We start from the raw sequence: 25,611 nt of genomic DNA, 5'->3' as shown, positions 1-25,611 counted from the left end.
GCAATAACAATAATCGTTATTTTGATTTATTTGAAAATTTGCAAAAATTTTGTATTTTTTTAAAATCAGAATTCCGAGGATATTTTTGAATATCATGCTTCAAATGAACTCCATCATAGCTTAAAATGTAAGTTTTAATGAAAACATATCGTTCCCGCCGAGACGTTTTAAAAATAGCAAGCAGACAATTTTTCAAAAACGCTATCTCTTGGATAGACATTAGTATATGAATTTTATGTCATTAGACCCGATAAACCGCGATTACATAAAATAGCGATATACATAAAATAGCGTATATATACCACACGGCGATAAAAGCATTATCTGTCGAAGTGATGATAATCCTCGCCTTCGGCTCGGATTATAAAGCCGCATTCGCAAGATAATCCTTTTACCGCCTCTGACATAAGATACCATTCCATCTTAGAGATAACTTTCTGCAGATTCTACTTGTAGCCTGATTGGCGGATCCTCGCCACAGACTACCCTTTCAAGCGCTTTTCCCCCTCCCCAGGGACCAATGGCGCCCGCTCCTGCCCCGCACATTCCCCTCCTCGTCCAATCGCCTCTTAACGACTGAAGTGAGCGTCGCTCCCAACAGAAAACACATCCCGCCGTAACTCCAGTGAAAATTCCACGGGAATACGTAACGCGGCGGTTTTTCCGGCCTAGAGTGCCCGCCATATTGTCTCAGAGGGTAGCGCGGGTCACTGGCGCGTGTGTATGGTCACTCTTCTTATTCTCAATTAAAAAAAGAATAATAATAATAATAACAACAGAGTTCGATAAATCCGAGGAATTAAAAAGCTCAGTTGACACTGGCCACGTATAACCTGGTTACAACCAATTCGATTGTATGATATAAAAACAGAGTTATGGATCCAGCCAAACTGAAAGTGGTTGAGTTACGTGCTGAATTATCACAGCGTGGTCTTGACACCAAGGGAAATAAGGCGGTGCTTGTTGAACGACTCCGGAAAGCGTTGGAGGAAAGCGAAGCTGAAGGTAAGTCACGATTTGTAATAATTAATGGAGTTGAGTGAGTCCCTCGTGAAAAGCGATTGACCCTGAGGAATTGGGGGTTGTTTACACTCGCTCTCCATGTCTCTTGTGGCATAGATGGGCTCACGGCTGCATCAACAAACTGAAGAGTGCAGTGTTTTCGTGTTTTTGAAAGGAGTTTTTGTAGTGGGTTTTCTTGGACGAGTGGGAGTGGAGAGTTGGGGGTATTTCGGATGTTTTTTGTTTCGTTGGGGGAGGGGACAGCTTTGGAGGTTTTGGGTAATTTCTAGGGCTTGAGGGAGATGACGGAATTTTCCACGCTTATGTGTGTTGGTTGCATCGGTGATTTTGGTTCGGTTGGGGAAATTCTCGATGGATATTTTGGTAGCCTATTGTTGGGGTTTCATTCATTCAGTTTGAGGGATTCAATGGGATTTGGGGTTGGGGTGGACTGGAAATGATGTTAGATTCAGAGACAAAAAACTAACCCTCAAGGTGAAGTATTTCGTATGGAGTAGTTAGAGGGAGATTTAAAATTCTGTGACGTTTTTCAAGTTCTCACTTTATTGTGTGAATGGTTCTTATGAGTTTTTGTATTCAGTTTCCTTGGAATATTAGTAGGAAAGAGCGAATGGTATTTCGGATGTTTTTTGTTTCGTTGGGGGAGGGGACAGCTTTGGATGTTTTGCGGAATTTCTTCGGGTTCGAGGGAGATGACGGAATTTTCCACGCTTATGTGTGTTGGTTGCATTGGTGATTTTGGTTCGGCTGGGGAAATTCTCGATGGATATTTTGGTAGCCTATTGTTGGGGTTTCATTCATTCAGTTTGAGGGATTCAATGGGATTTGGGGTTGGGGTGGACTGGAGATGTTAGATTCAGAGACAAAAAACTAACCCTCAAGGTGAAGTATTTCGTATGGAGTAGTTAGAGGGAGATTTAAAATTCTGTGACGTTTTTCAAGTTCTCACTTTATTGTGTGAATGGTTCTTATGAGTCTTTTCATTCAGTTTCCTTGGAATATTAGTAGGAAAGAGTGAATGGTATTTTGGATGTTTTTTGTTTCGTTGGGGGAGGGGTCAGCTTTGGATGTTTTGCGGAATTTCTTGGGGTTTGAGGGAGATGACGGAATTTTCCACGCTTATGTGTGTTGGTTGCATCGGTGATTTTGGTTCGGTTGGGGAAATTCTCGATGGATATTTTGGTATGGGATTTGGGTTGGGTTGGTGGAAGTGAATAAACTTCTTTACTTGTTTCAAAAAGATAAAGATTGAATTATATCAAATGAAGAATTCATTTATTTCAAGTAAAGAGTTTTCTCATTTTAAGGAAATGACATTTTCATGTATTTTCTGAAAGAAATTCGAAATTACGTTTCAACCGTATTAGCATGCTCCCTAATAATTATTGCGTGTTTCTCTTTCACCTTTTTTCGAGTCAATTTTAATCCCGGGGCAATAATAGTTAGTACTAGTATGAATAGTATCAAGTTTACAGACACAATTATTTAATTCAAATAATAAAATTTTCTTGATACACGAAAAACCGTTATTAATTATTAATGAAGAATTTATTTGAATTAACTAAAGATTCATTAATAATAAAAAAACATTTATTTAATACAAACAAAACCTCAGATAAAGAAAAATTTATAATTGGAATAAAAACTTCATTTCGTACAATTTGAATAAAATTATTTATTTGATTCAAATAAAGCACGTTTCTAAGTGTACTCTTACCGAAAAATGACCCTGGAGTTCATCCATTCACTTTTCAACCAAAAATAATAAAATAAATCAAGAAAATGAATGAAGAAAAATGTTCAACTGGAGCAAAAACTTCAATTCCTCCAATTTAAATAAACTTGTTTATTTGTTTCAAATAATTAATTTTTCTGGATGTCCTCCCCCTAAAAAACCCCCAGGATTTCGCCCATTCATTTTTTCCCTCACTAACCCCACGAATTATCTCAACAGAAGCTGAAGAAGCATCTTCCCCGGAGCCAGCCCCCCAAGAAGTTCGTCAAAAGACCCCGGAGCCGAGCAAGCCGGCAACTCCCTCAAAAATCTCAACAAGAACCTCGAGGAGTCTCCGAGGAACCCCAGCGAAGGCGTCCTCCAGGGTCCCTCCCCCTGCCCCGCAGAAGCAGCCATCACCAGTGAAGCCTCCAGTGATCGAAAAGCCCCTGTCACCAATAATCGACAAGGAAACTGAAGCAGCATTGCTGGAGGATGAGCCCCAGAGTGGTGCAGTGCCCCAGACAGCAGTTGAGGAATTAACCGAGCCCCCCAAGGCTGACACCTGCACTCCCCAAGTAGCTGAGGAAGCCCCAGAGATACCACCAGCTCAGCAAGAGGACTCTGTTCAAGAACCCAAGGAGTCAGAGGTAGCCCAAGCCATTGTTGCATCCTCAGAGGCACCAGAACCCCCAGAATTACCTGAAAAGCCTGTCGAGCAAATACCTGCCACCGAAACAGTCGAGCTCCCAGAGGAGACCCAGGAGAATGAGGAATCCCCTGGAGCCAACAACGACGACTCAAAATCTTCGCAGAGCACCGACCACCAGGTGTCTGACGACATCAGCCAGATCCCCGAGAGCTCCGAAGAGAAAATGGAAGTGAACGAGGAGAACGTCTCACATCCCCCTGAGGAGAACGAAACAAAAATGCCTGAAGACGTGAAGCAAGAGTTGCCAGAGGAGAAGCCAGACGTTCACATAAAACAAGAACAAGAGAATTTCAAAATTGAAAACGAGCACGAGTCGACCCAGGACGTGGACATGAAGGTGGAGATCAAACAGGAGGACGACAAGGACCTGGTGGATCAGGACAGAAAGGACCGCAAGGACAGGAAGAGAAAGCGTTCGACGAGCTGTGATCACCCGAGGAGCCCTCCACCCCCAGTTAAAACCGACGACGAGCCCGAGATCGATTACTCGAGGGTTCTACTCTCCTGGTACGACTCAGATCTCAATCTCGTGATCGATAAATCCTCGTTTTTATCAGCAACCCCGATGCACAACGATGGCTTTGGGTACGTCTGGGCTGGGGCTAGAGCCTCATTTGGATTTACCAGTGGTAAAGTTTACTACGAAGTCAAGGTTAAGTACGAATGCCCTGTCACTCTTCAGGATGAGGAGTATCCACACGTTCTGCGTGCTGGATGGTCGGTGGTTCATACCTCGATGCAGCTGGGGGAGGAGAAATTGAGTTATGGTTATGGGGGGACTGGCAAGATCTCCACAGGAAATAATTTCAAGGATTATGGACCGAGGTATGTATTAACTGTTCTGAATGCTACATAGGGTTCCAATAAATGATAAAACGTTCCAATACATTTTAGTAATATGAGTTTATTCACGCAATTTACTCGATGTAAATTGGCCTGACTTGTTGTCAGAGCGTGTGAACGACTGCTTCAGTACGTCTTGATACGTTTCAGTAGCGAAGTGGTAAAACGGCCTAAGTCAACTTACCTCCCAGTTTTGCTATCTCCCTTAGATTGCGAGATATTCATTGAAAACTTATGGCCAATAGTCAAAATTGACTTGAACCGTTTTACCACTTCGCTACTGAATTAGTATAGCTCCTTGAGGATTATCCCCACTCATCACATTTCGTGGCTATTCGTTTTCCAGGTATGGGTTGAATGACGTCCTTGGATGCTACTTGGACATGTCTGGGGCTGACGCAGTCATGAGTTATACTCTGAATGGGAAGAATCTGGGGCAGGCGTTCAGGGTGTCCAAGGCTGAGCTGGCGGGCAAGGCCCTGTTCCCACATGTTCTGACGAAGAATTGCGAATTTTCCTGCAACTTTGGGGACGAAGAGCCCTGGGGTGGAACTCCTCTCGATGGATTTGTGCCAGTGGGACAGGTGGACATCAAGGACCGAGTTCCTGGGCCTGTGAGGCCTGAGAGGCGGGAGGATTGCGAAATGATCATGATGTGTGGCTTGCCTGCTGCTGGGAAAACTTTCTGGGCTACCAACTATGCGTTGGAGCATCATGAGAAGATGTACAATGTTCTGGGGACCAATAATCTCATTGATAAGATGAAGGTCATTGGGTTACCCAGGAAGAGGAATTATCATGGACGGTGGGATGTGCTGATTGACAAGTGCACGAGGTGTCTCAATAAACTTTTGGACGTTGCTGCCACCAGGAGGCGAAACTATATTTTGGATCAGACGAATGTGTATCCTTCCGCACAGAGACGCAAAATGAGACATTTTCATGGATTCCAACGGAGGGCGATTGTTGTTGTACCCACGGAGGAGGAGTTCAAGGCGCGGAATGCTAAACGGGTGGCTGTGGAAGGCAAGGAGGTTCCTGATTCTGCTATTATGGAAATGAAAGGTTGGTTTATGAAGAGTTTAACGTTGGAAATAAACAGGCTTTATTTTGGGGATTATTGCCTCAACTTGAGACTTGCGAAGTCTCCAATTCAAATCTTCAAGTCTCAATTGAGACTTTGAAAGTCTCCAATCTTCATCTCCCCTTAAAATTTCAGGCTTCAAATTAAGATTTTTGAAAATCGTATTTTAAGACCTTTGAAACATTAAAATAAGGCACTATTTTTTGGGCGAAAGACAACGAAAATTGTTGATAAATTAATTAATTCGTGAGACATTAATCCCCGGAATTTGACAATTTTTCAGCCAACTTCGGTGCACCGGTGGTGGGTGATTCATTCGATGTCATTGAGTGGGTTGAGCTCGGTGAGGAAGAGGCTAAGAAGCTCATCGCCATGTACAATAAGGAGGGCAAAGATGCAGGTTTCGCACAGCAACCGATAGCCAAACGCCCTCGGTTTGAGAAGAGTACTGAAAGCAATCGTGATGCACGACCCAATCGAGACAACAGGGACAATCGAGATAATCGCGACAGGAGGAATGCTTGTATGTATAACAACACACACTACTATCGCTCTGATTTCGACTACAAAAGTAGAAAAGCATTTCACTGGAGAAACCAGTGGGAAATTTCTCTTGTATTGCCTATAGTATTGTTATTGTCCACATCATTTCCTTCTATCGTGTATAATTCATTGTTTTTTTCATTTGATTAAGGCCCGGGTGTACTATCTTTCGAACGTTATCTCGATGTTTTTTTTTTTCATCTTTCGTCATCTGAAATTGTCAATTGAGTCCTGCATCATGCAGAACTTTTGAAAAATTATGAATGAATAATAAAAAAAAAGTAGAAGAAATTCTTAATTTTTTTAAAGAGCATTTTTAATTTATATACAGAATAAGTTGAATAACAAGAAATTGAAAAATGTATCTGATTTACGGTGACAAATGGCGGCCTGTCACCCAATATCATGCAGGGGGAAGACTGATTTCGTAAATCTTTTCCGCACAGAGACATTTATTACGGAAAAGGCTCTTTGAAAAAAGTTGTAATATTTTGGAGAATTTTTTAATCACACTTTTATCACATAAAAATGGCAGATGACTACATACCACTGCTTTGAAAATTGAGATACCTAGCTGTCACTTTCCATGAGAAGTTAGTGTTTTGTTAACCACCATGGAAAATGACAGCTAATAGATAATTTGCCACAGCGAATCAGATATTTGTAATTTCCACTTTTTTCAACTCATTCTGAATCTCAATTAAAAACGCTCTTTTTGAAAAAGTTCAGAATTTTTTCTATTTTTCTTTATCATTCTATCATAATTTTTGGGAATTTCTATATGATGTACCACTCAATTGACGATTTTGGATTAAGAAAGATAATAAAAATCCAGATAACATTCGAAAGATAGTACACCCGGGCCTTAAATATAAATATTAATAATTCCATCAATATCAGTGATAAATAAATAATTTCATCAATATTTACAGATCCAGACAGAAACAGAAATGCCACATGGCGTGGTGGCAGCCAGATGCCAGGTGGTTGGAGAGACCGAGGTCCACGAGGTGGTCACATGAGACCCCCTGGTGGGCCTTATGGACCCCCAGGAGGCTGGAGGGGACGCGGTGGTCCCCCGGGACCCATGAGTCGTCCGAACGAGAGACGTGGGGCACCGAGCGACAGACGAGGAGGAGGCAGTGATCGAAGGGGTGCAGGAGCAGCGAGAGGTGGTGGCTGGGGTCCCATGAACAGCAATTACCATAATTCGGGATCATCCGGTGGCTGGGGTGGCTCACAGGGCAGTGGATGGGGAAGTGGGTCACAGACGCCTGGTGGCTGGGGAGGTGGACAAGGTTGGGGCGCACAAGGTGGCTGGGGCAGTTGGAAGGGATATGGTTCCAACGCAAACTACAATCAGGGCAATTACACTCAGCAGGGCTATGGCAATGGCAATTGGGGGGGTTGGGGTCAACAGTATTACAATCAGTATTGGGGTCAGCAGCAACCATCCAGCGGACAATCTAGTACAACTAGTGGACAGGGTGTGAGTATAATTTTAATGAGTATTGATGTTTGAATATATTCAAATGGACAATGCATTAGTTTGAACAATTTGGAATATTTGAGGTTGTCAACGATTTCATTGATTCAATGTCGATTGAATCGATTATTTCAGTAGTGAAGCGGTAAAACGGTTCTTTTTTCGTCGATATATTATGCGTATGGGAACCAAAATTCAATTCAATCGGTCAAAAATCCTGGTGAGGGGACTGTTTTAATGATTTTATGTCATTGGAAGCAATTGAAACGTGATTTTTTCTCATTTTCGGTATGTAAGAAATGAAAAAAAGTACCAAAGTCATCTGTATGTTATAAATTGGATCAATTCAGTAGTGAAGTGGTAAACGGAGATAAGTCGACTTATCTCTCAGTTGAGTTTTTTAGGAATATTTCCGAATCTAAAGGAGATAGCGAAATTTTCGCAATTACATTTATTGTAGCACTCAATCGGCTCCACAAAAAAGGTTATAACAAAAATTTTGCTGTCTCCCTTAGATTCCGAGATATTCATTGAAAACTGGTCAGTAGTCAAAATTGACTTATCTCCTTTTACCACTTCGCTGTTGAATTTCAATCATAAGATTTGTCAATCAAATTGCGGGAGAAAAAATTAAAAAACATCATGAATATTCAGCGTCATTAAAATTACATTTTGCACAGAATTATTATTTTTGGAAACATTCTTCGTTTATAAATAAATGATTGAAATTCTGTAAACTTTCGGAAACTGTATTTTTTTAGGAATGAAATCGATTTCTGGTAAAATTCTGAATATGAAGAAATTTGTTACGATTGCAAACAAATGATTTTTATGGTAGGAAATTCATTGTTTATAAACTATTTCATCAATCTTCCCCCAAATATAAACTTTCTAATTTTTTTTCAAATTTTCGAAATCTTTTCTAACGGTTCAATATCGAGATTGAAATTCAGACTTGCAAAGTTTAAATAATAAAATCATTCCAAAATGTCCGGAAACTCCAGGTCAAATGGGGCTTAAATGAAAGCTCTGATGTTCGACTACAAAAATACAAAGCATTTCACTGGAGAAATAATAGCCAAAGTATTTGGATATCCTTAAGTCGATTTAGGCCAGAGCTGATGAATATCTCTGAATCTAAAGAAGACAACGAAATTTTCGTAATTACTTTCTTCTAGAGTGAATTGAGGGCTACAAAAAAGCTTTCAACAAAAATTTAGCCCTCTCCTTGAACCGTTTTGCCGCATCGCCACTGATTTTCAATTTGACAAATGGGTTTATTCAAATCCCAATTATCCTGTACAATTTGAATGATTTATATCAAAGTTGTCATTAAATAAGATCTAAAAAATTAATTGTCCGATGATTTCAGTCCACAGTTGGTGCTAATTCAACGTCCGCAGCCTCGACAACAAGCACTGGATCATCGTACAACAACTATCCCCAAGGATGGCAAGGTTACACACAATCTTACAATTACTCGACAGACGGTTCGAACACTAGTGTTCAACAACAAAAGTAGATTTTGTAAGTATGAGTGATTTGTACTTGTTTTTTCATCACTAAAGAATGGATAAAGAGAGCCGACGAGCTGGTAAATGCATCATTAGAATTTAGTTCACACCCACTGGATTATGGAATTCAGCTGTCATTCATCTATCCGACACTGCATAATCTCATCTTTATTTTACAATATAATGACATTACCATTAATTAAAACTAGTATATTTTATTATACAAGTGACAGCGATTATCGAGGACGAAGTGTCTAGCATCAGCTGTATTTTACGGTATATTTTTCATGTATTTTGGATGTATCAATCCTCGACTTGCGTTTATCAATGCATTGAGGGTTAATCTGCATTATCCAATTGTCATTGACTAAAAATACACAATGTTGATTAATTACAATTGATCAAAGGGCACCACAGTGGTAGAATGATTATAATCAGTAAATACATTCATGGCAAGTTATGTAAATATGTACAGATTCGCCTATAAAAATACTGCAAAAATATAACTCACAAATTCGTGGTTGATTATTTTGGTGAATATAATTTTTATCATTAGAAAACCAATCTACATTCCTGTTTACGTAAAAAAAAGCCAAGTGTTTACATATACATTTCTTAGTCCATGATTTATCAACATTTCCCATATGTTACCAGTCACCGTATGTTTTTTTACTACTGGAATTTCATTCAACTTCAGCACACGATCGAGACAGAAAACTTCAGTCCTTCATTTGTTGCATGTATTGTTTACTGATTCAGTGAGTCTTGTTGTTAAAAAATTGTGCATTGAAAATGGCATAGGACACCATCCGTCGCCTAATGAGCATTGAATTATAAGTATATAGGGAAGAATTAATTGAGGAAATTATATAATCCAGTGGATGCCCAATATTGCAGACAAATATGGATATTTCGGCATAAATGATTTATTTTAATCATTATCTTTAGTTATTCAATTCTAACCCCGCAAATATTGTTTGCTGCGACTATTCATTACTTTCTATGAAATGCTGTACAGCGTGAGAAATCTAAATTTGAGATTACTGAGGATTACGAGAAAATTGAATGTAGAAATGTATGAATAGAAGAGTTTGAATCACAATCGATTGAGAATGATGTATGTGAGCGATATATTTTAAGGAAAACAACAGCAGTAAAAGAGTAAGAGGAACATTATTTAAGTGACAATAGGTATGTAAGTACAGTAGTCTTGATGATAAATCATAATTAAATTCTTTTCGAAATTCACACGGATGAATTGCGTCGAGTCCAACACAATCTTTTTACATGAATGTATGGAAAATAGGGACAGGAGTAACGAGTAAATCGAGGATAACTCTATGACCCTATTTGTTAATAAGAATGTATAAACTCATTCGTAAAATAAAGAAGATGTCTTGTATAAGTCAACCATTGATTGTTATGGGGGGATTGGATGGGATCATAAAAGGCCGCACTCTGCATTTTTAAACATCTATTTAGGTTCTCCAGAAAAAGAATACAGTAGTTTGTATACAATGTACATTATTAAATTAGCATGAAGCTGCCGTTGCAACGGATCATATTTAACTGTTTCTTTCATTTCAAAATTATTGACATGGCTGAAAATATTAAGTAAATGATGAAAATTTGCATGTAATGGAGATTCATTCTATTTCTCTTCATTGTTCATTTCAACTATCTGATGGAGAAACTAAAATATCCTCAAAACCCACGGATCAAGCTCCTACTCATTTGGTCAAACGATAGAGCATTCAAATGGCAGGAACACAGTGAGGAAAAATTATACGAAGCATTTGGTAGGTGTGTATTTAATTCTTCTCCAAATTCATGTAATTTTTTTACATGAACATGTGGAAAATAGGGACACGAGTACCGAGTAAATCGAGGATAACTCTATGACCCTATTTGTTAATAAGAATGTATAAACTCATTCGTAAAATAAAGAAGATGTCTTGTATAAGTCAACCATTGATTGTTATGGGGGGATTGGATGGGATCATAAAAGGCCGCACTCTGCATTTTTAAACATCTATTTAGGTTCTCCAGAAAAAGAATACAGTAGTTTGTATACAATGTACATTATTAAATTAGCATGAAGCTGCCGTTGCAACGGATCATATTTAACTGTTTCTTTCATTTCAAAATTATTGACATGGCTGAAAATATTAAGTAAATGATGAAAATTTGCATGTAATGGAGATTCATTCTATTTCTCTTCATTGTTCATTTCAACTATCTGATGGAGAAACTAAAATATCCTCAAAACCCACGGATCAAGCTCCTACTCATTTGGTCAAACGATAGAGCATTCAAATGGCAGGAACACAGTGAGGAAAAATTATACGAAGCATTTGGTAGGTGTGTATTTAATTCTTCTCCAAATTCATGTAATTTTTTGACATGAACATGTGGAAAATAGGGACACGAGTACCGAGTAAATCGAGGATAACTCTATGACCCTATTTGTTAATAAGAATGTATAAACTCATTCGTAAAATAAAGAAGATGTCTTGTATAAGTCAACCATTGATTGTTATGGGGGGATTGGATGGGATCATAAAAGGCCGCACTCTGCATTTTTAAACATCTATTTATGTTCTCCAGAAAAAGAATACAGTAGTTTGTATACAATGTACATTATTAAATTAGCATGAAGCTGCCGTTGCAACGGATCATATTTAACTGTTTCTTTCATTTCAAAATTATTGACATAGCTGAAAATATTAAGTAAACGATGAAAATTTGCGTGTAATGGAGATTCATTCTATTTATCTTCGCTATTTGTTTCAACTATCTGATGGAGAAACTAAAACCCTCAAAACCCACGGATCAAGCTCCTCCTCAATCCGTCAAACGATAGAGCATTCAAATGGCAAAAACACAGTGAGGTAAAAACTATACGAATCAATGTGAGAACAAAAAAAATCATAAACAAAAAAAAATTAAAAATTACATCTCAAAAGAGCCATATTCAACCTCGATTCATAATTATCAATTTTACCAAACTTCAATTTCAATTCCACAAAATAAAGTGCAACAACAAATCGATAATTGTTACCGATAAATTATTTTTTATAGTCATGGTTAATTTATCGAACAAAGAATTTTTTTTCTTTTTCATTTCTTTATAAAAAGGTACATGGAGTCTTTAATAACTAATCGTTAAAAATCATCTGGCATTCAGGCATGTGCAGTGTGCATTTGTGATCGTCAAGGGGATCGTAGGTATGTCGCAACAAGCGTTATTCAACGTAAAAATAATTATGATAATCATGATAATAATAATAATAATATAATATAATCAATATAATAATAATAATAATAAATATTCATGATGAAATATTTACATTTTCGCATTCCAAGAAAAAAAGACACATTTTGGGAGCCTCAACTGGCCGCTGTAAAATAATCATCTCGATCAATGATGAATAATAATTTTTAATAATTTAAATAGATAAGTAGAGCTTTTCTCGTCTATCAATTTAATTTCTACTTTACATCCGATAACACCGGGGGATTATGAAAAATATAATATTCCATTTTTTTTTTTAATTATCAATTTTTGTGCAACAAAGCTACCTCAGCGCTACTCACGCACTCTTAATTTTCCATTTTCCTGCAATACTCAAAACTTGTCCCTCATTTTATAATTTGTACATTCAACTATAAGATCTTAACAACGTTTGATTTTCTCTAATAAAAATTGGAAATAATTTACAAATAACTCTGTACATATTTCTTGTAAATTTTTTAGACCGTGCACCCAATTTGAGATGATTAGGAAGCAAATAGATAAAAATTATGGAGAAATGAGACGATGATATAGGGTACAAAATTGATGGATTCCTATTATTCCCACAACATCGAATAGAGGTTCTCGTTACTGGAAAGTAGTCATTTGAATTATTACGTAAGATAAATGGACGGGATAGATGTGTAAAGACATGATTGTTAGATGGTTTTTGTACATACACGTCTAGACGGTCTAGAATAGTCTGAGAGAATGGATTGCAGCCGATTTCGCTGGAGATTGTTCATGATGGATGAAGGAGTTCATTTTCTCATCGAGGATCACTGACTCGATGCCATTGGTCTCTTGCGATTTCGTCGGTTACGTTCCAGCAGGAATGACATGTCCAGAGGATCCTTCTTGTTTGGCATTCTTTGAAGCAGATTCGTTAATATTCCGTTCAGTCTCTTGCGTTGTTCCTCCCTCTGGTAATCAAGAGTTAAAATTGTACATGAGATGCTTGCGGGTGAAAATAATATTCTTAGATTATACGAATGAAGATTTCGTCATTTTTTTTGGGAAAAAGTTGCAGGGAGTTGTCTCTGTAAAACAGGTAACTTTAGCACTTTCTTTTATGATCAACAATTGAGAAAAAATCAAGTTTCAATTTTTTCCAATGACGACATGTGGCTGTACAGTCATAAAATCGTTAAAATAGTTCCCTTACGAGGATTTGTGATGGATTGACTTGAATTATGGATTCCACGCACATAATATGTTGACCAGACATTGGCGTAATCATAAATTTTAATTAAACTTAAATTTTGAATAAGTCAATTGTTTATATTACTCATCAATTTTTTAATTATTAATTTCATTATCAATTAAACATTCAAATTCCGAATTAATTTATCAATCAATTTTATGCAATTTGGAAATATTTACTCAGTTGTGAATTGAAAATTCTATTTTGTCAATTATTTAGTTCGTAGTCGACTGAAAATTTAAATTATCTATTATTATATTATTGATGCCGATCCCTGATATTGAGGAAAAAAATGTTTTTTTTTTAATTCCAATTTCTCGATTCTTTCGATTTTTCTCAGAATCGATAGAGGCAATCGGATTTTAGTATGGTACACATTGAAGGCTATGGCACGTCAATGAATTACAATTAAAAAAAATTTTTTTGATTATTAGTATGGCAGTTTTGTAATGAATGAATCAATGATCAAAAATTTTTTTTTTCAATTGTTGTTTGTTGATGCATCGTGGCCTTCAATTTGTATCATACTACAAGATTATTGTCTCTACCAATCCAGAGCAAAAAAAAAATCAAAAAACACTTTTTTTTTTCGTCACTATATTATTTATGTTGTAACCAAAATTTCAGTTAATCCATTATAAATCCTGGTTAAGGGGACTATTCTAAAAATTTAATCCCTCTACAGCCACATGCGGACAGAGAAAAATTAAAACTCGATTTTTTATCGTTTTTTGAGTATAAAAAATGAGAACTAAAATCATCAGCGTGATAGGGACATCCGCTCCCCTTAAGCAGAACTTTTTAGAAGGCAAGCAAGAGGTATAAACCTCAACAGTGATTAATTAGTTGATGAAAAATTACCTGAGCAAATGAAACAGCTGGCGTAATCCTGTGTTCTTCACACGACCTACGTCGAGCCTTATTAACTGATTTAATCTGGTCCTTTCCATTGATTTTCCCCTCACTCCCCTCCGCCTTGTGATTGTGATCAGGATCTGGATAAGAGCTCTTCTTCTTATCTTTGATCGATTTGCTGGACTGAATGCCCTCCAAGCTGTGTGGCTGTAAAATCCACCGAAATTGAATCATACAAAATCTGACAAATACCTTGGACCTCTATTTAAAAAAATCCAAATTGCCATATTGACCCTAAAACATCATTTCTTCACGTTTCTTAACACGAGATCCAACAATTTGATGAAGTTTGGATGATTCATGACATTATTATTTAAGTTGATGGGAATCAATATGTTCTTTCACGTATACGAAGTTCTATAGTATTACCAAGGAGAAATTCGTAGGAACCGATGAAAATTTCTATTGGAAATCCACGTTTTTTTTTAATGCAAAGGGATGGAAATGTCCATCGAGAATCAATAGGAGATACGAAGAAAGCTATGAAAACGTACATCAGATAGCGAAGGATTTTCCATGGAAACTTATCGAAACTTCTATTGAGAGTCCTTGAAAAATTCGTCGAAATCCATGAAAACTTCAATTGAAAATCAATACATACTCCGTTGGCAATCACCAAAACCAACATCATCAGCGCCATCAGTAAGATCAATACACGGAAGAAAAAATTTAATAGAAAAACCTATCGAATTCGTTAGAAAATTCTATTGAATTTGTATTGAACTGTTCTATTAGTATTTGGCCGATTCTATTAAAATGTTCAATAGAAAATATTCAGTAAAAAAGTCAATAGAATTCAATTTTTCTATATAACTTATTCTATTGAGATATTTTCTACAGAATTTCCTCGGCTCAAATTTTCTAAGTTTTTTCGTTTGATTTTCTTGATGAGAAAAAAAGAAAAATAGGATGAAAAAAACTCAGAAAATTTGAGTCGAGCTAATTCTATATAGAAAAATCGAATTCTGTTGACTTTTTCTATTGAACATCAATAGAATCAGTCAAAAACTAACAGAAAGTTTAATAGAAATTCAGTAGAATTTTCTAGCGAATTCGATAGGTTTTTCTATTAAATTTTTTCGTGTGTGTATGCGATTCCTCTTTCACATCTTTAGGAACAAACGTGTGACATTTCCTTTCTTCATAAGATGCTAGACCCCTTGCAATAAAAATTACAAAATCCAAAAATCGATCAAAACCAAGGCTTCCATTCCTAGGCAAAACTCACCAAATAAGTACGATAGTGCTTGATCCTCTGCGGGAACACCTCAAAAGCATAGGGTTTCGTGCAGACATGATGCCTGGACCTAGCGACCTTGGTGAATAGCCTGGCAGCGCGATCCACTCGATACTCACACACATAAGTGTGTTGCGCAGTGGCCCCAACAGGTCTCCCCTTGCAGAACGTGTGTGGATCCAGGACCCAGCACCTCTCCGCGACCAGATCACAGGGCACAGCCTCATAAAGCGGTGCGCACACCACCTCATTCTCATAAAACTTCCTAGTGGGCTCATGATAAGTCTCATGAGGCCTCAAATAATGATGCCCAAACACGAACCTCTCCCCCTTGTCATCCTTCCAGAGCCTCTCAATCCTGAATATATCCATCTGCTCATAATCAAACTTCTGAATAGTCTTGTACGTGTGCTTCTCCGGGGTGTCCCTCAGCACGTAGACAGTGTCCCCCTGCCTCAGCTGCAGCTCCCCCCTGAGAAGCGTCACAAAATGCTTCTTCCCCTCCTCCTCCTCCCCCTCAAGCGGAATCTCCAGGTCGACCTCCCTCGGCTGACACCTCTCGCACAAATAAGACTCGACACTCGTGTCAGCTTTGACACAATCGCAGTGCTGCCACACGAGGCACCTCTCGCACTGTATCATGAGTCCCTCGTCCCTGTGTAGTCCACATATGCACCTGATAACGTCCTCCTCGCCAGCTGTCGACCCCTGGGGCGGTAGAAAGCCCTGAGCAGGTGGTGCCCCAGTGGCTTCAGTGATTGCATCAATAAAATCAGCCTTGCTCCCCAGATAAAGCTTACGCAGTCTGGCTGCAGCAATACCAATCTCCGAGGTTCGTCCAAAGAACTTGACATTGTTATCGAATAATTTTATGATGTCCTGGTCGAACTGCTCGGCTGTCTTGTAATGGCCCGTTCCAATATTCTGCTCAATCATCGTGAGGTCGACTGGGTCCTGAACTTTCTCGTAGTACTCCGATAACTTTCTCTTCGACGGGAGAGTGATGAATGGTGTGCACAGAGGGGAGTCATTCTCGTCATTAGCTGACGACACCACTGTGTACAGATCCTTCAAGACTTTCGCCAGTTTAGCTGTCTTGCTGACTTCAGGGTCGTCCTGCGCCTGTGCTAGACTGCGAGTTCTCACTGTCCTCGAAGCATTATTCGTGAGAGCATTCAGCTGCGTGAAGAATGCGTCCGAATGATTCTTCTCAGCCGGTGGCTTCTCCTTGACAGCCGGAGCCGCCTTATCTTTGGCTTTCCCAGTGACCGGCGCCGGCTGGACCAGAGGCACCTTCATTCTCCTCACCTTCTCCAGATTCCTCAGCAGGAAGCAGTGGTGCTGCTGGGCGAAGCACCTCTGCTGATGCGACATTGGCTTCATCGTTGGAGTGCTGATCAGACTTGAATCTCCCATTTTCCGGGTTTTGCAGAGGCCTTTCGACGCCGACTGGACGATATTGGACTTTCGAATGTTCTTCCTGGGACGACCAACAGACTTGCGCTCAGGGGGCTCCACCTGGGGCGGGGCTGGCGCACTCCTGGCGACTCGCTGGCTCTTCCCCCCGATCACCCCTCGACAGCCGTTGCTCCCGCACCTGCACTCCTGCCCCTCCGAGGGGTTGAACAGAGCGAAATTGTAGTCGTAAGTGAGCTCCTCCCCAGGTCTAATGTCCCTCAGTGCGAACAGAGCCATCCTCGGGAGGCCGTGGACACTCCACTTCTGCATCTCGCAGTTGGGCTCGCACGAGTGATTGACGAATCTTCCATCCCCACCCATCCTGTGCCCATCGATCACCAGCCCTCCGTCCAGATGGAGACAGTAGTGGTGAGTGTCATTGGCGTACCTAGTCGCCATCCTGGCCTTGAACTCCCGCTCGGAGACGACTTCCCCCACGTACTCCAGGATGAAGACTCCAGACTTGATGGAGTCCTTGGTCCTCACCCCCCAGCCCTTGCTCTCCGTCATGAATCGCTGGAGTCCTGGGACCCACTCGTGCCTCTGGATCTTCTGGTTTTCGCACTTCTCCCCGCAGGGGCAGAGCTGGGGTGCGCACTCGCTGAAGACCATGCGGTTGATGCAGTCGTCACCGCAGCCCGAGCTGGGCTTGCACTCGCAGCCCTGCGCCTCGTAGAGGGTCGTGGGCTTGACGTCGTAGTAGATGTTTGTCCGGATCTTCCTGTAGTTCCAGGAGGGCACCAGGTCCCTCCCGGGGAGCCTCGAGTGGGTGTGCAGCCACCAGAGGTCGTAGGGCAGCTGAAAGGGGAGTTTTCGCTGGCGCAGGAACTTCCCGCAGTGGTAGGGCGGCGGCAGGAGGCCGTGGGGGTGCTCAGCTGGGTCGTACGTCAGCTTCTTGCCGTCTGTGGTGGACAGCTTCCTCGGCTCGTCGTCCTTATAGTAGTCCGAGAACAGCCCCGCTGGGAGGTACCGCTTCTTCCACCTCGGCTGCTTTCGTCGGGTGTGGGAGGAGCCCTGCTGCTTCCCCAGCTCGGGCTCGTCACTGGCGACGTCACTGCTGGGGAGGGCGTCGCTCTCCGTGTCGTAGCCCGCGTTCCTCAGGCGCTTTATGCTCCTCAGGGTCAAGTTGCAGGGGCTGATGGATCCCCTGCGACGCTTGTGGTTGTTGTTCAGGCAGCCTGAGAGCTCCAGCCTCATGTGGGAGTTGGCTCGGTCCAGCTTCTTCACGTTCTCCTCGCTCAGTTCCGCTATTCTCTGGCTCTGGTTGTAACGCTCCAGGGACTCCTCGAGGGTCGCGTTCTCGTCGTAAATCCTCGAGTCCTGGATCTTGTCGAATTTCACTGGGCAGAGCTTGTCGCAGGGCCTGCTGCCGTCGCACTCCACCAGGTCTCGGCGAAGGCGGAGGTGCCCTGGGCAGGTGTCCACGTCCGAGGAGAAGCTGTGACAGGACAACTCGTGGTAGTCCTTCAGCTCGAGGGGAGTCTCGTCGTCGGTTTCTTTGGAGTCGTCGCCCTTCGGCGGCAGGGGGTGGGCGTCGGCCTCGGAGCCGACTGATTTCTCGTCGATTTTCGAAATCTCGAGGTCTGGGGGGACGTCAGGCGCTGCAGGGGGCTCTGGAGGCGCCTCGGGGGGCTTCTTCTTCTTCTTCCTCTTCAGGGTCGGGAAGCCAGTGCGGTTTATCGCCTTTCTTCTTTTGATCTTCTTCTTCACCACTGGGGGAACTGCTGGGTCTGCTGCTGTTGAAACTGCAGTCACGTCCTTTTTGTCTTTCTTATCAGGGGTTTTGGCGTCGGAGGTCTTGGAGCTTGTGGTTTCATCCTTAGGTTCAGGCTTTTCGGCTTCTCTTCCAGTTGTTTTGCTCTTATCGGACGTTTTGTCGGTCCTCGTGGGCTTCTCAGACGCCTTTTTGTCGCTGGTTCGAGTTTCTGGCTTATCTGGCATGGGGGAGTGACCGTCAGAGGACAGTTTGGTGACGGTGACTCGCAGATCCTTGACTATTTTCTTTTTTCTTCTTGGAGGTTCTAATCTGTTCAACGGTTTGCCCTCGTCAGAGCTGTCGCTGGGGGCTGAGATCGATGGGGCTGTCGTCTCTGCCTCCCTCAGTCTCTTCTTCAGGGTCATCGAGTCGATCTCCTTCTGGTGGGGACCCCCGGGGCTGCTGTATCTCTCGATGGTCGCCTCGATGGCCTCCTCAATGTGACTCTCCATAGAATTCGACTCGTTCGGATTTGTCTCTGTACAACTGGCGTTCGAACTCTGGGAGCTGTGGGGACTCGACAGATGGTAGTGTCGTTTTTTCAGCGGAAGCCTCTGCTCATTCGGATTGGATGGTGCAGCATTCTGACTGCTCTTCAAATCACTCGACGGCTTCTCCTTCTTCAGTCTTCTCTTCAATTTCTGATCTTCACTGGAATTACTCTCGCCCTTTCTCTTCTTCGTTATCTTCTTCACACGAAATATCTGGGGCAACTCTGAGTTGCTTGAATTTGTATTGTTTCTTCCTAAACTACAGGCACTGGCAAAGTCTTGGATCAATTTCTCGAGCTCCTCGACGACCGAGGGATCGACTCGTATCGGGGTCTTTGGGGGAATGACTACTCTTCGGCGATGCTTGTGATGGTGCTTGTGGCGATTCTTCAAGGCTGGCTGCATCAGTTTATCACATTTGAAGGTGTTTTTCTCAGGTGATTTTGGCTTCAGGTCGATTGGAAGTGATATGACTGTCTGGACACCGACGACGTTCGTCTCCGAAGCTTTCTTGCTGCTTTTGTTCTCTTTTAGGACTCTTCTTGGGGCCGGGGGAAGGGACTTCTTCGTGGAGATCTGCTTCTTGTTGTTCTGGGGTGACGTCTCCAGCCTGTTTTCCTTCGAGCTCTTTCGAATTGTCTTCTCCTCGGCCACCGAGTCAGCATTAACTTTCTGTCGAGATGGCGATGTGTTAATACTCTTGGGTGCTTCAACGCTCTTGACTTGCTTGACGTTTGTACACACTTGTTCACACGTTTTACTACTCTCTTTATTAACTTTCTTTACATTACTGAGGCACTTATCCACGGAAGTTTGTTCATTAACATTATCAGAAGATGCATCATCGTTCTGGGGACTGGGTTTTTTAACATTAGTCTTTAACCTTTGATTTTTAGCGCATTGTTTAACGTTTTTAACACACTTTGACGTGGTTTTCGAATTTTTTGGCTCTTCCTTTTTAGCCTCGAGGGGTGGACTCTTGGCTCCCTCGATTTTATCGAGTTTGTCGGTACTTTTTGGCCTGCCAGGACCTCGAGGCTGGCTCGAGACAGTTTTCGAGGGTCGCCCTGGCTTTCTTTTTGGGGGATAAAGCACTCTGTCGACGTTTACAGCTGGTTTTACTGGAGCTGATTGCACTGGAGACTGCGAGGGTCCAGGACTCGTTGGGACAGCCAAGTGGAGGGGACTGTTGTCCACTGATTGGATGCCAGAGTCTGGGGAGACGTTCGAGATGCATGGGTACTCAGTTTCATTAGTCTTCTTCACCAATTTACTTCTTCGCTTTCGGGGCTCGGACAGGAGCTGCGTCTTCTCGACGAATTGCTGGAGTAACGTGGAACTGTAGACTGGGACTGGGTTCTCGTTGACGTTGTCACTGGAGTCTGAGTCAGCCCCCAGGGACATGCGCTCGATGGCTTTGGAGACCAGTCTGCCACTCTCAGAGTCCTCGAAACCGTCGAAGGGGGTGTCCTCCTGCTCTGGGAGAATTGCTGACAAGTGCTCTTGGTTCAGCTCCTGCAGGGGCTGGGGTGCTGACTGTGTTTGGCCTGAGGACGAGGGATTCACACTCGTTGGACCTGCCGACGAGTCCGAGTCCTCGGTCAGACACTCAGACGTCTTGGCGTTGCACACTTTTGATTTTCTCGTTGTTATTCGCTTGGGCTTCTCCTGGCTCTTCTTCTCTGCCTCCTCTTTCTTCTGCGCCTTCATGCTGATCTTCAACTTCAGGGAGCCAGGCTCGAAGTTCGTTTCTCTGATGAGAAATGTCTGCTCACTGTGCTCTGATGAGCAGTCGGAGTTGGAGCCTGAGTCGTCCCCACTTGTGTCGTCGTCTGATTCAGAGTCGGAGTAGGAGTAACTGCCATCGGAGCCCGCTGAACTGTCGTCGTCTGAGTCGGAGTCCTCCTCTGAGTCCACTGAGTCGGTCTCGTTGTGGCCATTTGATGGGTCCCAACTGCCCCCTCCCTTTATTGCGTCCATGTCTACCGTTGAGGGGAGCTCGCGCTCTTGGTCATGATCGTTGTCGTCCCAATTCCAATTTTGTAACTCCAACTCCGATGGGTGATGGATAACGGCATTCCAGCCTGAATCGCCAGACATCTTTTATTTCTTTCTGACATCAACACTGGGTTGGAGTCGGTGCATCACTCGGAAATTGACTCTTCTGAGTCTGTTGGGGGTATCTGGAATGGGAGAGTCGCATTAGGTGAAGAAGTTTTTGGGGCGGTGGATTGCTTTTGGGGGGAGGACTGGAGTTTGGAGGACGCGTTCAGGTTGTTCGGCTCAATGTAGTGTACAAAAAAAAATAACAAGTTTCAGTTGGAGATTCACGAGCTCAAATTGACAGTTTTGAAAATATTAAATTGAGTTGGGAAACTCTCACCTTGGGATTTTAGAAAGTTTCAATTTAAGGATATCCAAGTAGTTTGGCTATTTTTTCCCCAGTGAAATGTTTTTCTACTTTTGTAGTCTAATATCAGAGCTTTCATTTGAGCCCGATTTCACCCTAAATTGGCGGACATTTTACAATGATTTTATTATTTAAACTTTGCATATCTGAATTTGAATCTCGGTATTGAACTCTTAGAAAACATTTAAAAAAGCTATAAAAAAATAGGAAGTTTACTTTTGGGGAAAGATTGATAAAATAATTAAAAAATTATGAACAATTAATTTTCCACTATAAAAATCATTCGTTCAGAATCGTAAGGAGTTTGTTCGTATTCAAAATTTTACGATAAATCGATTTCATGTCTAAAAAATAAGGTGTCCGAAAGTATTCACTTATTTATTCACAAACAACGAATATTTAAAAAATAATAATACTGTGTAAAATGTAATTTGAATGACGCTGAATAGTCTTGATTTTTTTCAAATTTTTCTCACGCAATTTAATTGACAAATTTGATGATTGAAAATTTGAAAATTTAAAAGTAGTATAAGTCCATAACTTAAATTTTGAAGATGAAAATTTGAAATAAATTCTAAACGGGAGTTGATGTGAATAAAAACCTTCTGGTCGAGTTCGTGCTCAATTGTCAGTTTAGGAGAAATTGTTAATGACGAATAATTTTTATTTCAGGCATTTTAAATTCATTTTTCCTCCTTGCACTAAAACACTTTGTAAAGTTTGGATAGACTACTTTAAAACCGCTGAAAGTTTCAAGTTGACACTTTTGAATATTTCAGGTGAAGATTCGACAGTTCAAGTCTCTAGTTGAAACTTCCAAAAGTCTCAATTTAAGACCTTAAAAATCTCAAAATAAGGATTTTTTACGGTGTGTACAATTGAAATCAATGGATTTAATCAGATTTATTTAACATTTCAGTCGTATCATCAAATTGAGTCTCAAATTGACACTTGAAAATCTCTATTTAATCCTTTCGAAAGTCTCAAGATGAGACTTCCAAAAGTCTCAATTTAAAATCTTTAAAATCTCAAAATAAGGTTTTTGTCTGGGTGTATAATTGAAATCAATGGATTTAATCGGATTTAATTAACATTTCAGTCGTCATCCCAAATTGAGAGTTGAAAATCTCTATTTAATCCTTTCGAAAGTCTCAATTGAAGATCTTTAAAATTTCAAAATACGAATTTTTTTGGTCATGCAATTGAAATTAATAGATTTAATCAGATTCAATTAACATTTCAGTCGTCATCATCAAATTGCGTCTCAAATTGAGACTTGAAAATCCCTATTTGAACCTTTCAAAAGCCGCAAGTTCAGACTTTCCAGTCTCAATATAAGATTTTTCAAATCTCAAAATAACAATTTTCTTCGTCCTACAATTGAAATTAATGGATTTAATCAGATTCAATTAACATTTCAGTCGTCATCATCAAATTGCGTCTCAAATTGAGACTTGAAAATCTCTATTTAATCCTTTCGAAAGTCTCAAGTTGAGACTTTCAAAAGTCTCAATTGAAGATCTTTAAAACCTCAAAATAAGAATTTTTCTATTTCAAGTTGAGCCTTTCAAAAATCTCAATTTAACATCTTTAACATTTCAAAATAATAATTGTTTTGGTCATGCAACTGAAATTAATAGATTTAACCAAATTCAATTAACATTTCAGTTATCATCATCAAATTGAGTCTCAAATTGAGACTTGAAAATCCCTATTTGAACCTTTCAAAAGCCGCAAGTTCAGACTTTCCAGTCTCAATATAAGATTTTTCCAATCTCAAAATAACAATTTTCTTCGTCTTACAATTGAAATTAATGGATTTAATCAGATTCAATTAACATTTCAGTCGTCATCATCAAATTGCGTCTCAAATTGAGACTTGAAAATCTCTATTTAATCCTTTCGAAAGTCTCAAGTTGAGACTTTCAAAAGTCTCAATTGAAGATCTTTAAAACCTCAAAATAAGAATTTTTCTATTTCAAGTTGAGCCTTTCAAAAATCTCAATTTAACATCTTTAACATTTCAAAATAATAATTGTTTTGGTCATGCAACTGAAATTAATAGATTTAACCAAATTCAATTAACATTTCAGTTATCATCATCAAATTGAGTCTCAAATTGAGACTTGAAAATCCCTATTTGAACCTTTCAAAAGCCGCAAGTTCAGACTTTCCAGTCTCAATATAAGATTTTTCCAATCTCAAAATAACAATTTTCTTCGTCTTACAATTGAAATTAATGGATTTAATCAGATTCAATTAACATTTCAGTCGTCATCATCAAATTGCGTCTCAAATTGAGACTTGAAAATCTCCATTTAATCCTTTCGAAAGTCTCAAGTTGAGACTTTCAAAAGTCTCAATTGAAGATCTTTAAAACCTCAAAATAAGAATTTTTTTATTTCAAGTTGAGCCTTTCAAAAATCTCAATTTAACATCTTTAACATTTCAAAATAATAATTGTTTTGGTCATGCAACTGAAATTAATAGATTTAACCAAATTCAATTAACATTTCAGTTATCATCATCAAATTGAGTCTCAAATTGAGACTTGAAAATCCCTATTTGAACCTCTCAAAAGCCGCAAGTTCAGACTTTCCAGTCTCAATATAAGATTTTTAAAATCTCAAAACAACAATTTTTTTTCGTCCTACAATTGAAATTAATGGATTTAATCAGATTCAATTAACATTTCAATCGTCACCATTCACCGCAAGGCCTGCTCCACTTGGCAATAATCGGAGTGCTCCAATATTGTCAGAGTGGAGTTGCAGCCAAAACACCATCAATCCGCCCTGGACAAAATACCTCTGCGAATTGGTGACAAATATCCTCCTGACAATGGTCAATGAAACGCCAAAAATCCAGCATTAACGTCGACTGGCCAGCTGTTTGTTCCCGAGAGCCAGACGTACCAGGTGCATATCTTGATTCGAATTGGCGCGAAAACAACTCCTCCGAGTGCAGCCTAATGTGTCCCCAATCAATCCACTTCTCCCCCAAATCCACCCACTATTCCCCAGATATCCACTGTCACCCCTAAACCCTTATCACACCGAATAATGACATAACGGCGGCCCAATAAACACGATTAGAAAGTTTGATGTTTACGTCTCCACCGTGCGTGCTCACAAAATGGCGTTGCACAAGTGCGTTTTTCGCAGAACTGACAAAAACAGAATCATTCCACTCTCCACTCGACATTAGGCCCCATCAATAACGATTGTTTCAATATTCTGTGATTATCTCAGCGATTAACTGCACAACCACTGAGTTATTTAGACACAATTGTGCGTTGAACTCCGCGACTGCGGATCATCAATTGTACACGAAAAATTTCCACATATTTCCACTTGGATATGTCGAACGCACACCGCGTCGCATGTTCCTCGCATTGATACAACAATTGCGCCTCGGTATGCTCGATAATGAAACTAAAACATTGTTGCTCAGTCAATAATACAGTCGCTAAGTCGTTCAACCGGATGCTCAAAGTCACGTCTGACTGACGTCTCTAATCTGAATTCGAAAATCTTGATATCCGGGATTTTGGCGAAAAATGCGATAAGGTGTTTTTTGCAGACAAGTAAATNTGTTTGTGAGTTATGAATAATTTTAAAAAAGTCTAAAGTGTCCATTTTACCCCACCCACCCCTATAAATATAAAATACAATTAAATTCTAGGTGTCAATAAAATAATTCCTGTTTTCTCCTGAAATTTGGAAATATGGAGATGAGGAAACAATTAGTTTGATTTCTATTGGCTGAATAAAATCTCAAATCATTGGGAATAATGATTAATTCGTCAGGGAACTCCGGCGTTCGTATACAAAAATATTTACTGCAGACAAAAATATACTCAGTCAATGATGCAGTGGCACGTTTGACATGTCTAATCTAAATACGAAAATCTCAATAACTCGGGA

General features: G+C 40.4%; 2 protein-coding genes across 4 annotated transcripts; one reads left to right on the top strand and one right to left on the bottom strand.

Moving 5' to 3' along the window:
• Positions 1–641: 641 nt before the first annotated feature.
• On the top strand, positions 642–11,445 carry LOC107037865 (heterogeneous nuclear ribonucleoprotein U-like protein 2). The gene is made up of 6 exons (XM_015256643.2): positions 642–1,005; positions 2,978–4,274; positions 4,639–5,357; positions 5,660–5,899; positions 6,852–7,408; positions 8,778–11,445. Exons 1-6 carry the CDS (start codon positions 876–878, stop codon positions 8,925–8,927), a joined length of 3,093 nt encoding a protein of 1,030 aa, XP_015112129.1. The 5' UTR covers positions 642–875; the 3' UTR covers positions 8,928–11,445.
• Positions 11,446–11,496: 51 nt separating this feature from the next.
• On the bottom strand, positions 11,497–25,048 carry LOC107037863 (histone-lysine N-methyltransferase ash1). Of its 3 annotated transcripts, XR_001460870.1 has the most exons (5): positions 24,494–25,048; positions 15,562–21,458; positions 14,280–14,480; positions 12,895–13,137; positions 11,497–12,805 (listed from the first exon to the last, which is right to left on the bottom strand). XR_001460870.1 is itself a non-coding variant. In XM_015256641.1 (4 exons), exons 2-4 carry the CDS (start codon positions 21,373–21,375, stop codon positions 12,994–12,996), a joined length of 6,159 nt encoding a protein of 2,052 aa, XP_015112127.1. In that variant the 5' UTR covers positions 21,376–21,458; positions 24,494–25,048; the 3' UTR covers positions 11,497–12,993. The 3 variants fall into 3 exon arrangements, 2 of the variants coding, with proteins under 2 accessions (XP_015112127.1, XP_015112128.1); XM_015256641.1 differs by having other exon boundaries at positions 11,497–13,137; XM_015256642.1 differs by lacking the exon at positions 24,494–25,048 and adding an exon at positions 24,376–24,433 and having other exon boundaries at positions 11,497–13,137.
• Positions 25,049–25,611: the final 563 nt, after the last annotated feature.

This window comes from Diachasma alloeum, unplaced genomic scaffold, assembly GCF_001412515.2.
Source record: "Diachasma alloeum isolate Michigan unplaced genomic scaffold, Dall2.0 Dall_scaffold_00271, whole genome shotgun sequence".
Taxonomy (NCBI): domain Eukaryota; kingdom Metazoa; phylum Arthropoda; class Insecta; order Hymenoptera; family Braconidae; genus Diachasma; species Diachasma alloeum.
This window is presented reverse-complemented; position numbering and strand designations above follow the sequence as displayed.